Genomic DNA, 16,144 nt, shown 5'->3' on the forward strand with positions numbered 1-16,144 from the left:
AGTTTGACTAACCTTAACAACTCAATAGTTATTGATTGGATTTTACCATGGCAGAAAGTAAATATTTGGGGTTCAGTAAATCAGATATAAATATATGGATGCAGTGAAGGATCCTTTAGGCAGATTTTCAGAATCTTTTTGAGTGATTCATGAAAAGATCCAGGTCATAAGAGTTATTCTTTCACTAAACGGATTCATCTAAACACGTTGTTTGTGTGTTTTTACATGCAGACAGTGTGTTGTCTTTGCATTCAATTCAGACTGCAAGCTCACATTTAATGTAAAATGTGATTTATTTTGCCGTGACACTGTGGATTCAGTTGACCAGCGCTATCTGAAATTCGACATAGAGCAGTGCTCGCATGATAGCAACATGCTCTATGCAGCTTTTTAAAATACATTGATTTGTTTTCTGCTTGTTTTTCTCTGTTGAATCTCTGATGTATTCAGTCATCCACTGGCTTGCAGCTGGTTTCATGCTGTTTTGTTGTCTGCAGGCTTTTTCTCTATGGTTTGAGCTCCAGCGTTTGTCATGAAAATGGTGAACGTTAGATTTTTTGCAGGAGATCAAAGCACACAGAGTAAGACAGAGAGAAGGAAGGTTGGAGAGAGAGTGGGATAGATTTTGTAGGCGTACTGGAGAGTTGCTGTGCTTTTTAGCTCACAGCATCAGAATGTGACATCAGTGTCCTTGCCTGTGCTACTCATCATTTCCTGAGAATACAGTACATGTGAAGAGCCAAAATAATACAGCAAAAATGGCAAACACTGCAATTATTTCCAATACCATGACCATGACATTTTGTTGCAGCATTAGAGACATGCATTCACTGTGGAGAAAATAATATTTATGTGTAAATTCATTATTACCAGTTCTGGCAACATTTCTGAAAGAGCTTTTTAGGCAGCCTTTCTATTGTGCTAAAAATAAATTGCACAAACCAGCTTAGCAGGTGAGTTTAATGCATGTTTTAGTTCAAATTAAAGGCCATTTGATCACCCTCCTTCTCAACACATTCTATCTGTTGTCCTTTCAATAAAAAGTGGCAATATTTAGAAAAATCTGAATATTTAAAACAATCTTTTTGGATATTTTTTATATATTAAATGTAGTTTATGAATATGATTTTGTGCAGTAATTAAGCACCGTAGTATAAAATTGAAGTCAATAAAGTATTTATTTATTTAAAGGAAAATGTATTTGACAAATATTTGCATATTGTTAATATGGCATTGCTCAAGCTTTAACCCAAAAATTTCTTTTTTATATATTATCAGGTAGTTGTTCCTATTTTTAATAATTCTGTAAATAATTCACTTTACAAATGAAAGGTTGTTTCTTTATTATTGTCTTTTTGATTAGAACTTGGATGCAAACCAATACATACGTTTATTCATAACAACTGAATAAGTCTGGCTCAAGTGCAGAAACAGCTTCATTTTATGTAAAAGAAAAAAAAATGTTTTGCTTATACATATAATTGAATGAGCCACGTTTGACGCTGTTGTAAAATTAGCTGTGGAAACTTCACAGTCTAATCCTGTAAAAATGCAGAAAGTTGCAACGTTGCTTGGCAACCGTAAACGTATAGTTATGCCAGACACAAACAGAGCGTCGTGACATCAAAAAGTGAATCGCTCCCATTATAATCAACAAATACACTGAAAGCGCTCATCTTTGAATTTGCATCATGAAAGCATTCATCACACAGTTTGCAGAGTAGATTAGGTTTTGTGCTTGGTGCATGTGTGAATATTTTTATGTAGACTACTAACTAAAAAAACATGTTGCTATCCTTTTTACTGCCTTAGTGTATTAATTTTCATTTAAGAATGATAGACAGAAAGGAGTGTGACTAATATCAACTGACCTCACATTAAAATACATACAGATCAATGTGTGACTGAGGCTGTTGCTCAGTGAAGTTGGAGCTCTGCCTGGTCACTGAAGCCACATCAAGCAGTTTGGCATGAACTTCAATGCAGTTGACACGTTTTTGCTCACATTTTGCTCACTTTTATAATTTAATCATGAAGCATGGAGGTGATGCTTCCAGTGCCACCAGACAAGGCTTTTAAAAATACTTTTATGGGATGCCAGACCCTAAGAACACAGCAACCATGATGTAGCGTCGCCAGCTATTACTGTATTACACATTGAGGGCAGAACTCAAGAGTTCTTTGTTAATATTATTAGAGTACAACTGAGTCCATTCCTGGTGTCTAAGTGGAAATATCAAATACTAATTGTATCTTTAATGGACCACAGGTGCCAGCAAGCAATCTGCACAATATATGCAATAAAACACAATATATGATAGCTAAGTTTCTTGAGTGTTTGCCCCTCATGTTAAATTTCTGAGAAACAAGGGCAAGGTTGGCCTTCACATCTGAGTTTCATAGACATACAGGCAAATTGTTGCTTTCCTTTGTCCTTTTGTACCTTATGTGACATGGTTGGTCAAGTTAACTAACATTCAACAAACGGTTAATGTCAGTTACAACAAAAAATTGCACGATTTAATAGGAATTCACTTCCATTTGAGTGGGATTCATTGACAATAATGGTTGATTTAGCAAACTGTTGTGCATATTAGCTGGTATATCAAGACATATTTCTCACAGAATCTAGTGTTTTCAGTGCTGTAGGCAAGTAGATATACGTGATATAAGTGTAGCAATAATGTTCCGCTCTTGATGCCTGTGGAGCTCAGGCACAAAAGCCCTTTCGCCAGCAGAAATCACTAGAATCTGCTGTGGAGCACATCTCTTCACAATATCAGTTTTTCTTACATGTCTTTCGAAACATATTGTTTTCATTTTCTACCATTAAGGTCATCAACTGTTCTGTAAAGTCAAAGCTTTACCTGAAGAAAATCAAATCAGCACGAACTGCACATTGAGTTAAATGCATCAGTACTGATTTCCTGCAAAACTGTGTTGCGTGTTTCTCAGAATCCATATTTGTGAGGTTTATGGAAACATGACAGAAGCCTTTGAGAGTTTCCGCACTTGTTGACTCAATAACAGCCGGAGCTTCTCAATATTTAAGACAGATAATCAGCAATGTGCATATTTTTGCAATATGATGCATTGTTGAGGAGCAATGATTAGATTAGGAGTCATATCAAGGCAGTTTAGAGGAGGCTGAATCACTTGCAGATATAATCTGATTATGGGTTTGAAATAATTAGCATGCTAATCTTTCTCTTGGCCATTGTGGGTAGAGTGGTGCTTAAAGCTATTATGTGTTTTTTTGGTGAAAACTGGAGTCTGTTTGTAAAAGAGTGTGTGTATATGAGCCGGTTTATGTGTTGTGGTCAGGGCTGATCATTGTGTGTGTGTACGTGGGTGTGTCTAAATACCTCTGTGCTGGCCAAAGAGGTCTTCCGTGCCCGTGAGCCCTCGGGTAGCTGTGTGCTTTGGAGATAGCGCCGCTGCCCAGGATCCAGGGATCCAGGCTCTATCAGACCAGGCTGTAGGAGGGCCAGAGGGGGAGTGGCGCTGATCCGGTTAGAGCATTGAGGCTGGAAGGGATTTTTAGGCACAGAGGGAAGACTCATTCCCGATCTCTGTGACCTTCATACAGATGTTCTGAATATACTTCAAGTGATACAAACCAGAGGTAACACTTTAGTTTAGGGTTCTATTAACTAGTTGCTTATTAGCATGCATATTACTAGGATATTGGCTGTTTATTAGTACTTGTAAAGCACACATTAATGCCTTAATCTGCATGACCATATTCTACATCCCTGAATCCTACCTAATACCTAAAGTTAACTACCTTACTAACTTTTAATAAGCAGTACTTTGGAGTTTATTGAGGCAAAAGTCATAGTTAATAGTGAGAATTGGACCTTATAAACTAAAATAAACAAGAATGCTGCCTTTATAATAATTCTGTCTGAAGAAATGGAGGAGATGTGTTTTAATTAACTTGTGCACATGCACTTCCAAAGTCTGCGGCGTTTCCAGAGATGAGCAATTTGTCTGTCCACACAATGGGATGCGACACAATCACAGCCAATCAGAATGAATTTGATGTTTAATATACAGTAATGAGGAGCGGGGCTACCCAACCATATAGCAACATTCTTATAACCACTCAAAATTGTACCTTCACAATTTTCTGTTGTGCCTTGACTTTTTTTCCCAAAAAAAATTCAGAGAATGGCATTTCAAGGACAAATATAGTGGGTTTTGTGTGATTTCTCGTGGCCTGGGAAAGCGGGGTAGATTGGAGCTGGCTGTTAAAGACCTGTTGGAAACGTCCTTCATGCTGTCATGCTAAACAGCACTAATGATGAATAATGATGCACATCTCTGCATGTCCAGACTCGTACAGGCAGGAAACGATGAACAAAGTCAGTAAGAAACAGAGAGAGACAAAATAATTTGGACAAAATAAACAGACACAGAGGGTGGGAGCTGGGGGAGCAGAGAACTGAAAAGTTCAAGTTGGTTACACCAAAATGAGAATAGGCAAACAGAACAACAACAGCTAAAAGAGAGAGAAAGCTACAAAGTGTGAAATCAGGCCAGTGTGTCTCCAGATGCTCAGTAAGAATGGTTTGTGTGATTATTTGGATTGCAGCCAGCGCCCCCGCCTCACCCAGAGAGATGATCAGCCTCAAGGACAGGAAGAGCGACTACGACTCCACTGGAACCAACGCCGGTTACCATGGAAACAAAGGAGAGCACACCTCCAGAAAAGACACAATGGCAGGTGGGTCTAACTTTAAGAGGAGGAGGAAGAGACACAGAGTTTGAAGCACTTAACAGCAAGTAAACTATATAGACACTTACAGAACTGTAGGTTCCACTTTGTTTTCTGAGCTTTTTATGTGAAATGAATGCATCTATCCTGACAAATTTTTCAACTGCTGCTGCAGAATGTCAAGTTTTACACCAGAGAATAGTATATAATAATTCAAAATTAAGCAACAGTAAACATCACAGTGGTTTTGTATCCATTAATGAATCGATTTAAAACTCTTAATATCAACAAAATCTATGCTAGTCGTTTGTTTTGAGTCAAATTTATATATTTATATAGGCCTATATATATATATAAAATGAGGTAAATATTGCCATTTATGTCTGTGTATTGTTATATTGGTGCAAATGATATCGATATTGATGTATAGTAATGTTAATATATTAATATTTGTTATTTTATGTATTTATAATATGAATATTGTATTAATTTACATTTATATTAATAATTGCATTTATAATTTGAATATATACGTTAAATATTAAGGTGGATACAATAGTTCTAGTAGGACTGATGTAAGATCCATTATTAATTGAGTGTATTTTGTGTCAAAATATGTCAAACAAATATGAGATAGATAGATAGATAGATAGATAGATAGATAGATAGATAGATAGATAGATAGATAGATAGATAGATAGATAGATAGATAGATAGATAGATAGATAAAATATATAAAAACATATAAAAAAACATATCAAATCTATCATATCCCTCACTTTAAATAAAAATCCCAGATTTTCTTAGCTACATCCCTGCCAGCGCATCTTATAAAAGGTCGGATTTGTTTCACAGTTAACGAGTACAATTTCCAGAATTTTTCATAGTTGTTTAATGCTTGATTTATTTAATAAATAAAAAAAACACTAAAACATTCTCTGCACATTCAGACTCTCTCTTTCATCCCGCAGTTCAAACCTCCTGTGGAACATCCACATTGTTCCGGAACTCATACGAGACTTCAAATGACGAGATCAAACACAACCAGGTGAGCCATGAATCAGCCTGAGACGACTCAACTAACCAGGGTCAAATGTGAAATGTGTCTCTGACTGTGGAAATCCTTCCTAAATTCAGACACCATTTATATTTACTACAACTGTTATGCAGTTATGTGAGAATAAGTCGTTAGCGCATGTTTTCAACACAAGGCAGCTGTCTATCTACCAATCCAGAACTGTGTTGGCAAACAAAAGCATGAAGATGTATTCATTCATGCATAGACCTGTCAGATGTTGTTTATTTGACTTTGTGAGCCGGCATGCTATGCTAATGAATAGCAACTATATGCTTCCAAGTGATGAAGTATATTTGGCACTTTGGCCATATAGAAGATCTATTACTTCTACTCGACAAGGTTCATAATAGTAAATTTTCAGATTTCATAAGGATAAAGTTTGCCAGATGTCCCTGGAACACTTCTGAAATGCAGCGTATGTTGAGCTAGTCGACAGTAATGCTTTCCCAGACGAGCAGCTGCGAGGAGGCTGGGTGCCGATAAGCCTGGCTTCCACATGGATCTTTCTTTCTGTAGCTGGAGAGCATTCAGCTCTGCATCTTTTTCAATTAGTAACATCTCATTTTCTGCTTCGAGTCTCTCTGTTATCCAAAGCAGCTCTGAAAGGACTGAATAACTTGAATTTAAAGGGTTAGTTCACTCAAAAATGAACATTTTGTGATCATTTACCAACTTATGTGGTTCCTAACTTTAGCACGACTCGCTGACTTCCATGGAGAACAAATGGAGATGTTATGAAGAATGCAGAATGTTATGATATATTAAAACTCATCTGTACATCTGCACATGACAAAAAAAAAAAAAAAAGATCAGTGTGAACTTTCCCTTGTGTTTCACTGCAAATAAGGAAAGTCATATGGGTTTGGAATGACGTGAGAATGAGTATATGACAGAATGTTAGTTTTTGATTTAATTAATTTAACTCAATCAGGTATAAAGATTCAAAAGGGCAAAAAAAATAATTCTGCTTGCTATGTTGGGCCAGTAGTTCAGATTTGAAATTATGCCTACTGAGCTTTTTATTATGTTCAACTGAATAATTTATAGTGCTGTCAAATCAATAAATCCCATCTAACAAAAAATGTGTAAATATATAAATATAATGTGTGTGTGTACTGTATGTATGTGTGTGTATATAAGTATATGTATATATATATATATATATATTATATATACACGTATATACGTGTGTGTGTATATACATATACATATATACACACACACACACACACACACACACACACACATACATACATATATATACATACATGCACACATATACATACATATGCACACACACATAATGGTTAAATGTGATTAATCGCAATTAATTGATTTGACAGCACTAATAATTTCTAATTGTAAATGTATATTTGTGTTATTTATTACATATTTTATACATTTATTAAAAAAATATTTATTTAATTTGTATTATACATTTTTCACACTTTTTTTATTTTTATTTATAGAATATTATGTTTTTTTACAAAGACATGCAATAATAGCATAGGCTATGTCATTCTTGCAATTTTAACTAACTCTTAATTTTAACTTTTTTTTTTAAATAGTATGTTTTCTTCACAAAGAAAATGTGCAATAATAGCTGGAAATTATATAATTATACAGGAAACTCTTAAGACAGCAATAATTCATAAATTTATGGCCAAACATTATTGATTTGTCATTTTTACTGATGCTACCAAGACTATCACAAGTCATTCTTGCAAGTTTAACAAAAACTAAGATAGTTTTACCTAGCTGACTAGTAGAATTTGCACCCAAATGTCACAGAAAACAAAATGTTGATGTTTGCAAGGCATGAAAATACCGGTACATTATCAAAAATATGATATAGCCACACTAAGCACATCAGCTCGGAGCAGAGGAAAAGGCAGCCGACTTTTCCTTCGAAATGTAAGACTCGAGCCCCTGGACGGTTCTGTTGAACAACTTCACTCACAAATGCTTCTTTCTTCTCAGGTCCCAGTGCCTCCCGCACCACAGGAGCCCCCGCACAAGGACTACGAGGCCTATCCCATCTATCAAAACTCCACTAGGAACTTTGAGGAGCCATTTTTTGAGGATCAGGTCCATCGCCCCCCTCCCGCCACCGATCTGAATATGCACCTGGGACTCAAGTCCACCGGAAACTACGTGGACTTCTACTCCGCCGCCCGGCCCTATAGCGAACTCAACTACGAAACGAGTCACTACCCCGCGTCCCCCGACTCTTGGGTTTAGGACTTGGAGCCTCGCAGAGGTGGGGCGCGTCGAGAGGCCGGGAAACTGCATGTGCATGCGTGTCACAAAACATTTTTCAGAGAGTTTTGTTCGTCTAAGCTGGTTCCATAGTGAAAATGAGTGAGGGGAAAAAAAAGCAAGCGAGAGAGAAAAGAAGGCCTTGACAGAGAGAGATGAGAAATGCGCGTGAGATGAGAAAGAGCACGTACTTTAAAGAGAAAAGAAAGCTTAACCTTTGGTGAAGAAAGTGGGTTTGTATTGAAAGGTATCTGAAAAGTGTAAAGGGAAAAAAGAAGTATAGTAGAAGGCGGCGAAGTGTGTAAGCACAAGAAAATTAAGTTTGTAAAACGAGCTACGGGAACAGCTTTTCACCTTTTTCTAAACTTTCTTTTCACGTCACGGTGGATCAAAAGCTTTTTTTCCACATTTTTCCCCTCTATTTTTATTTGATCTTTTTTAATTTGATGTAAAGTATTTAGAGATGCATTACACAAGTGCATTGTGTAAATTACTCAGACCACTCGGTTCTTCCTGTGGCTTTAGGTATTTGTTTTACAGTACAAAGAAAAAGACAAAAAAAAAAAAAAGTCCTTGGAGAGATGTATTAACCTTCAATGTCCCTTTCCCAAAATTTCATTCGAAGAGCAAGGATGTATATGCCAGTATCGTTCATTCTGAAAATGTGAATATGTCTGTGGCAACTAAAAACAAAAAGCAGATGAAGACCGGAGCATCATTCCACTCTCCTCTGCTCGTCGATGAAGTGCTTTCTCACTGCCTACAAAAATAGATGTAGATTTTTGACATAGATTCTTTTTTTATTTCACTTTTTTCTTTCTTGATGACTCGGTGTGGAATAAAAATAAATGCGGCTACTTATCATCCATATTTGCAGGAAAACTGTCTGTTTTAGACCGTGATCTCGGTTTTCTGTGCTAAATGACTGTGCCAAATTTTCAAATCTCTTCAATCAGCACTGGAGAATTTTTTTTTTTTTTTGGTATTTCAGTTAATAATTTCTTCGATTTATACATGCATTATTTTTTTTGTTGTTCATAAGTGTGTTTTACTGGAATTAAGCGACGTCTAGAAAACACTGGAATACTACCAGGAGGGCAAAACTTAACTTTGCAAGCTTAATTCCCTCCAAAGATGTACAAAAAAAACCTGTCTTTCAATGTTAGTTGAGTGTGTGCTGTACGTCGATCAGTGTTTGATATGAGAGGCTTTGTTTCTGACAGGTTGCTTCTACTGTTTGACTTGACAAGAGATGATGAACTGCTTCACTGAGATGTTAATAGAGAATGATAAATATATAAATATGAATATAAATATAGATCTATATAATTTTTATGTGCAGATGTCAGTGTCACTGAAAGCAACAAACCCGAAAAGACTAGTATAAAAAAAAAAAAAGCAAAACGATTCTGTTTACCTTCATGTTCTGATTCCAGCAGAGAAAAGAGAAAATGAAACTTGAAATGTTGACCTGGTCCCAGTTGTGTTGTTACCAAGCTACATAAATAATCACGCTGGATTTGGATTATGTTCTGATGTCAGGACAATAAATTACTCTTTGCGATTTGAAGCTGTGTTCTTATGTCCACTAGACTTGCCATGATATTCACACCGAATGTATTCGCGTTCAAACCAGTTACACCAGTATTACCGCTAGGGGGTGCTATGGGGTAAGTTTCGCTACACTTTAGCACAAGGCAGCAGCCGCGTTTCCATTACCCTTTAAATTGCGCGAATTGAAAAATACGCAATTTCGCGAAAACTCCCATATATCACAAAAAAGCTTTTACGCTCACATGAGGTGGTTTTTCAGGCAATTCGAAAAAGGATTATTTTCCAAAACTGCAATGAAAACAGTTTTTACAGGTTACCTGGTGTACGTAAAAGTCGATCATTCTTTAAAGAAGGCTTTATTAAACTCATAAAAGACAAAAGTATCAATACAACAAAGAAATGCCACAATTTAAAGCAGATAGAAGGGAAAAACACCTCATACGTGGGCTTTCCATGCCATTAATGCTTGGATAACACGCCAACGTTGTCTTCGATTAAATTAATAATGGATAGTGCGGTGGCTGCGATATACGTAAACCTACCAACATCTGTTGCCATGATTTCTGGAATGACTTATTACGAGAGGATAAAATGACGTTTTACATCGCCATAACTTCGGTTAATGGAAACGCTGTCATTTCGCTTTAGTTTTTTATCGACATTTAGAAAATATCGCAAAAGTTTTGCGCAAATCTGTAATGGAAACGCGGCTAGTGTGATTCTAGTGTGATTTGTTTGTTTCATTTATCTTAACTAAAATAGCTTGTTTGCATATGACGTCACCTCACTGCGTTGCCATGGCGCGAAATGCAGATGGAGGGCAGGAAGTGATTTGCTACATTTAGAACCACTATAACAAACTCAAAATGCCTATGTTTTGCGTCGTTTATGGTTGCTCAAATCGATGAAACCACGAGGAGTTTTTATCGAGTACCAAAAGTTGTTGTTCATAAGGGGGAAAAAGGCAAGAAATTGACCGAAAAACGCCGGAAAAAAATGGCTTTCAAACCTACGTCGGAAAATGCCTGTGTGTGCAGTGATCACTTTGTCAAAGGTGAATTAACTTATGTGGCTATGTTTGTGTAACGTACCAGTTTCTGAACTTTGTAAAGTCAAAGTAATTGTTTCTTCTTTTCTTTGAGTTTGTAAGTTACCCCTGTAACTGAAGACAAACTCGTAACGTTACAGGCAAAATCTTTCAATTCAGTTGAAAAATCGCTCCTCTTCATAACGTAAGGATCACGTCCAACATATGTTTCGATTTTTTTGTTGTATATTTCTCTTGTAATAGCGTCAAAAGTAGTCCAGTACGGACTTTCCGCCATCTCGTCCATTCCGCTCTTCACTTCCTGCCCTCCATCTGAATTTCGCGCGTCATCACAATCACGTGACTGCAAACCACCTATTAAACAAAAAATAAAGAACATTACATAATTTTTAATGTGCACACTTAAAGGATTAGTTCAACCAAACATGCACAAATTACTAGAGACATTTTTTGGTGTATTTCTCTAGCATGATGCCACAATGTACTTCAAGCAATATCGAAGAACAAACTAGTGTGATGTAATTTTGAACAGAAAATCAAACCAAAATAAAATTTGTTTTGGAGTTTATTTCTGGAGTTCAAAACAGCTTGCCAAAAAAACTTTCCGGAAAAGTTTGCTCCAGCTTAGCCTGGCTAACGTCAGACCTCGTCTCATTGAGACGTGGTCTGGGAACCACATGCTCATTTTCTCGTATTTGAGGCGTGGTTGACGAATGCCCAGAGCCGTTTATTGGGCGCTACGAATGTCTATCAAATGCGCCTGTACGTAGCTCATAGCCAATCGTTTCAATTATACCAGATGACGTATGTAGAGCGACAGAAATTCGACGAGGAAGAAGACGAAATAAACTTGCGTTCTAAACTACTAGAACACTATCTAAGGCTGCATCGAAAGGTAACTTCGCGTCTGCTGCCATGTTGGATCCATAGATATAAACAAACTACTTCGGTGTGTCGCATAGACGTCGTCATCATCTTGCTGCTCCCTCCCCGTTCTGTGATTGGTTCCCTTTTTGAGGGGAAAATCTGGTCCATGGTGTCCAGGCTGCCTGAATAAAATCGCACTGCCACAAGGCAGCATGGGGAAACCCAGGCTAGCTCCAGCTGGTAAACACCTGCAAACTACCATTGGTCCATTGTGATTACGTAATAGGTAGGGGTGTGCTCTGTGGCTCCGCCTACTTCTAAAAATCCTTTATTAAAATCTAATAAAAAAAAGTTAAGATTCAAAGTGAATCATTTTGAATTTGCAAAAATTCTACTTAGGCCCTATTCCAAATGGCACACTTCATATGCACTTACAGTCTTGTGGAGATGCAATGGCTGCTGCGTGCACGTGATAGTGAAAGTGCACAAATGTACCATTTGTCATTTTAGGTTTCAGAAGGGTGCTCGCGAGTGCCCCCTTTGCAATCAATATGCGCAGAAGCAGACTTCTTCCCATCACTCAAAGCGATGTGACATCGTGAAAGTGCCCACTCGTTGGAAGGCCACAAGTGTTTAGGGGGCCATTTGGGACAAGGCCTACTTCAGGCAAGATTTCGAAGTGCACATACAATGGACACTTTACTATCCCATGAGGCCACAGGAGAGGATTTGTGAATGACAGTGAAGCAACGCAACTGATGCCTGAAGGTCACATGACAATCACAGCATGGCTGATGTAGTATGTCCAGATTACATTTATACTACACACATTCGTCCTATATAGAACATACTTTTTAGCAGTTGAAAAGTAAGTACTTGTTCAAAATAAGTTACTACTCAAGAGAGTATGCGATTTCCGACGCAGTCCCTGAAATGCCTCGATTATATGCTTGAGTTTCTTTGGGGAACTTACACGTCACAATATTTCTCATTTAAATAATTCACGCCCAAGGCATACACAAAAAAAAGGGGCGAGGCCTGGTTGAGTTGCGTTAGATGTATGTTGAAACTACCAGTTATGGTGAGGGCGTGAAGTGGTTGACCAATCACAACACACAGGTCTATTGTTCTTTTCAAAAGGAGGTGCTTCATCGAGACAGGAACTAAACCAAGTGTTACTGACAGACTGGGAAGAGAGGTGCTGCAACAATATAAGACATGTTAAAAAAAGTGTTAGTGTGTTTATCAGAATGAATGAAATGCATGAATGCCTATTCTAGTAGACCCCAAAAACAAAATCAAAACTTAGTGAAAGGGCATAATATGGCCTCTTTAATGTGGTTTTGTGTTAAGTAATGTGTTTTATATATTCATAACAGCACATTTCTTTTAAACATTTGGAGACTGACCAAGTAGGATTACCCACAATTCCTTTTATTGATCCGCTCCTCCACCACTTCCAGTGGGGTGCGGTATTGTCAGATCCGCAGCCATCCGAATGCGCTATCACCGTGATGAAAGAGACTACGGAGTGTTCCCTAGGAAACAGGAAAACAGAAGCAGGAGATGCTGGTGTTGAATCCTTCCCATAATCCATAGCTCAGTGGAGAGCACAGTTTCAGAGCATTACATCCCCAGCAGGCTTTGCATGATGTACAACAGGGGTCTTTTGCGCCGATTTAGGCTACCGAATAATTCGCACATGGGCACACAGACGTGAAGAGAGGGCCTGGAAACTCTTATTACCTGTAGAAGGAGACAAAATAAACAAGCACATGGATTCTCTTAGTGAAGGAGGATGTGGCGGCTCATGCCTGGTGAGGCATTATGGGGATTAAGTTACAGGCACCTTAAATTTAGCCTTTTGAGACGGGCTCTATCTAATCATTTCCTGTCAGTGTGAGTATTGTCATTACTTCTCTCCTTTCAGGGACAGAGTTCCAGCATCCAGCACTGAAGAGAGCAGGAAGGACATACAGAAATGAGATGTGTGTTTTGATCTGTGACACAAGAATGAGGGTCATGATGGCCATTGAAATGTAAGGGAATTGTAAAACTGATTCTGAAGTGAAAGTCATGGAAAAGCCACATGGTTTTTTGCTCTGCTCTGTAATATTGCATCAGCTAGATATAGTAGCTGGAGTAAAACTTGCCCTCGAGCCATTGTGATAGCATCAGCCTGTCCGCTGAGGGTCTTATTGGAGACATTTGTACACTAGTAAGTGTCCTTGTTGAAATCTATTTTTTAAAAGATTTTTTTCTGACACACAACTTGAAATCTGCCTGAGCGACATCTGGTAAAATGATTCTCTATAAGCAAGTCATTTTTGAAAGAAATCTCTTATGCTTAAAAGGCTGGATTTATTTGATTAAAAATACAGCAAAACAGTAATATTGTAAAATATTATTACAATTTAAAATATCTGTTTTCTATGTCTCATATATATGGCAAAGCTGAATTTTTAGCATCATCAGTCTTCAGTGTCACGTGATCCTTCAGAAATCATGCTGATTTGCTGCTCAATAAACATTTCTGATTATTACCAATGTTGCAAACAGTTGTGCTGCTATTTTTGTGGAAACTGTGATTTTCTTTTTCAGGATACTTTATGAATAAAGTGCAAATGACCAGCATTTGTTTGAAATAAAAATCACTGTAAATGTCTTTACTGTCACTTTTGCATCCTTGCTGGATAGAAAAAGAAAGAAAATGAACTTTTGAAAGAGAATGGCAGAAGAAATATTGGTAACTCTACAATAAGGCCTAATTTGTTAACATTAATAAATGCATTAACTAACATGAACCAACTATTTTTACAGCATTTATCAATCTTTGTCTATATTGGTTAATAAAAAATGTCATGTTAGTGCATTAACTAATTTTTACAAATACAACTTTTGATCTTAAAAATGAATTAGTAAATGTTGAGATTAATTTATAGATTATCCATTTCGGTAACACTTTACAATAAGGTTTCATTAGTTAACATTAGTGAACTACTTTAGTTAACATGAACTTATAATGAACTGCACTTCTAATCTTAATTAATGTTCATTTCAACATTAATTAATACATTATTAAAATCAAAAGTTGTATTTGTTAACATTAGTTAATGCACTGTGAACTAACATGAACAAACAATGAACAGCTGGATTTTTATTAACTGACGTTAACAAAGATGAACAAATACGGTAACAAATGTATTGTTCATTGTTATAGTTCATGTTAAATAATGTAGGCCTAGTTCACTAATGTTAACAAAGTAAACCTTATTGTAAAGTGTTACATGTAATATTATGTATTGTGCAGTATGTGTTCTTGTTTTCAGGACACTCCCTGACATGCACAATACTACAGGAACAAAATATGGATATTTTTCCTTCAGTCTTGCATATCATAAACCAAAAGCCTTCTCATCTTGAGTCCTAGACCATTTACAAAATACTATAATTGGATTTGTCTAGATTTACGAACAGAGTCGATAACGTTAAATTAGATTACCATTGTTTGGACACTTGAATTCTAGGATATTAGTCTGAACGTTGGCAATTGTAGAGCACTTGTCTCAGTTATAGCTTGTAAATGTTACTGACTCACAGGTTGAAATATGTCAATGCAAGACTCAGAGTCAGACCCTCGCTGTCTCGTCCCCTCGGCACTGAAGTTGTAAAATTAAATTCAGAGGGTGTGCAGAATAGCTCAATTTCCCCTGAACCCTAGCAATGATTAAGTGTTCAATATGTACCAAAGTTTCATTTTCAGTGTGTGCCGTCTCACACTGTGGGATTATAATCTAATGTGACATGAAAATAGGTCTTCAATTCAGCAGTGTGATTCATTTTATGGCAGGGCAAATACGGCAAGAAACTCGAAACTCATCTCTTTTCTACTGTTGACACATTCATGAATTAGAACCCCCTAAAATGCAGATTTGCCACAAAATCAATTTCTGTGTAGACAAAAGTTAAACTAAAGAATCATCATCCCACTGCAGATGAAATTATTCATGAAGGGAAAATGAATTTTCGTCAGGATTCATTTTGGACTGAAAAGGGTTGTTAGGCAACCTATTGTTTAATAGGCATCTGTGAATGTCAGACCCTACACAGTTGTGCCAGATCTGATTACATCAGTGTTGTTTCCTTCCAAAATGACCAATAGCTTCTTTTTCATGTAGGGGAATATGAAGAGGAGTCTAGGTCGTCACCCCCCCCCCCCCCCCCCCCCCCCCTTATTTTCAGTGCAGAGGCGTTGTGAGTGCGCTGCGTAAACATGATGCTTCGTGTAGTCAGAGCCCGTCTACGGAGAGCCTGCCCACTCCCTATTAAGTCCTTTTGTACCGAATTTTGGTTGTAGTTCCACCAGAGTTCCACTGGGGGCGATCGCCCATGAGTGCAAAATGAATGGGAGTCTATGGAGCTAGACGGCTAAATTTGTCTCTTTCACCCGATTGCCGTTGAGAAATCTCAAGATTTGATTGCAGGTTTTGCAAGTTCAACATGGGTTATAGGTCGAAAGTTGAATGAACGAGTACTTATGTCCTTTCGATTTCTTACAGGTTGAGTTGTTGTTGCCCATAACACGCTAGCATTCTGCTAATGAACGCTGATTGGTCAG

General features: G+C 37.3%; 1 protein-coding gene across 4 annotated transcripts in view; it reads left to right on the forward strand.

The window, feature by feature from the left end:
- ctnnd2a (catenin (cadherin-associated protein), delta 2a) overlaps nt 1–10,826 on the forward strand; it is a 324,872-nt gene extending 314,046 nt beyond the window's left edge. For all 4 annotated transcript variants that reach the window (XM_084398526.1, XM_084398527.1, XM_084398528.1 and 1 more), the window contains 3 exons: nt 4,598–4,729; nt 5,692–5,768; nt 7,779–10,826. In XM_084398526.1, the coding sequence (XP_084254652.1) occupies nt 4,598–4,729; nt 5,692–5,768; nt 7,779–8,039 (470 nt within the window). In that variant the 3' untranslated portion in view covers nt 8,040–10,826. The remainder of the gene's footprint in view (nt 1–4,597; nt 4,730–5,691; nt 5,769–7,778) is intronic.
- Nucleotides 10,827–16,144: the final 5,318 nt, after the last annotated feature.

Source organism: Rutilus rutilus (assembly GCF_951802725.1).
Source record: "Rutilus rutilus genome assembly, chromosome: 24".
Taxonomy (NCBI): domain Eukaryota; kingdom Metazoa; phylum Chordata; class Actinopteri; order Cypriniformes; family Leuciscidae; genus Rutilus; species Rutilus rutilus.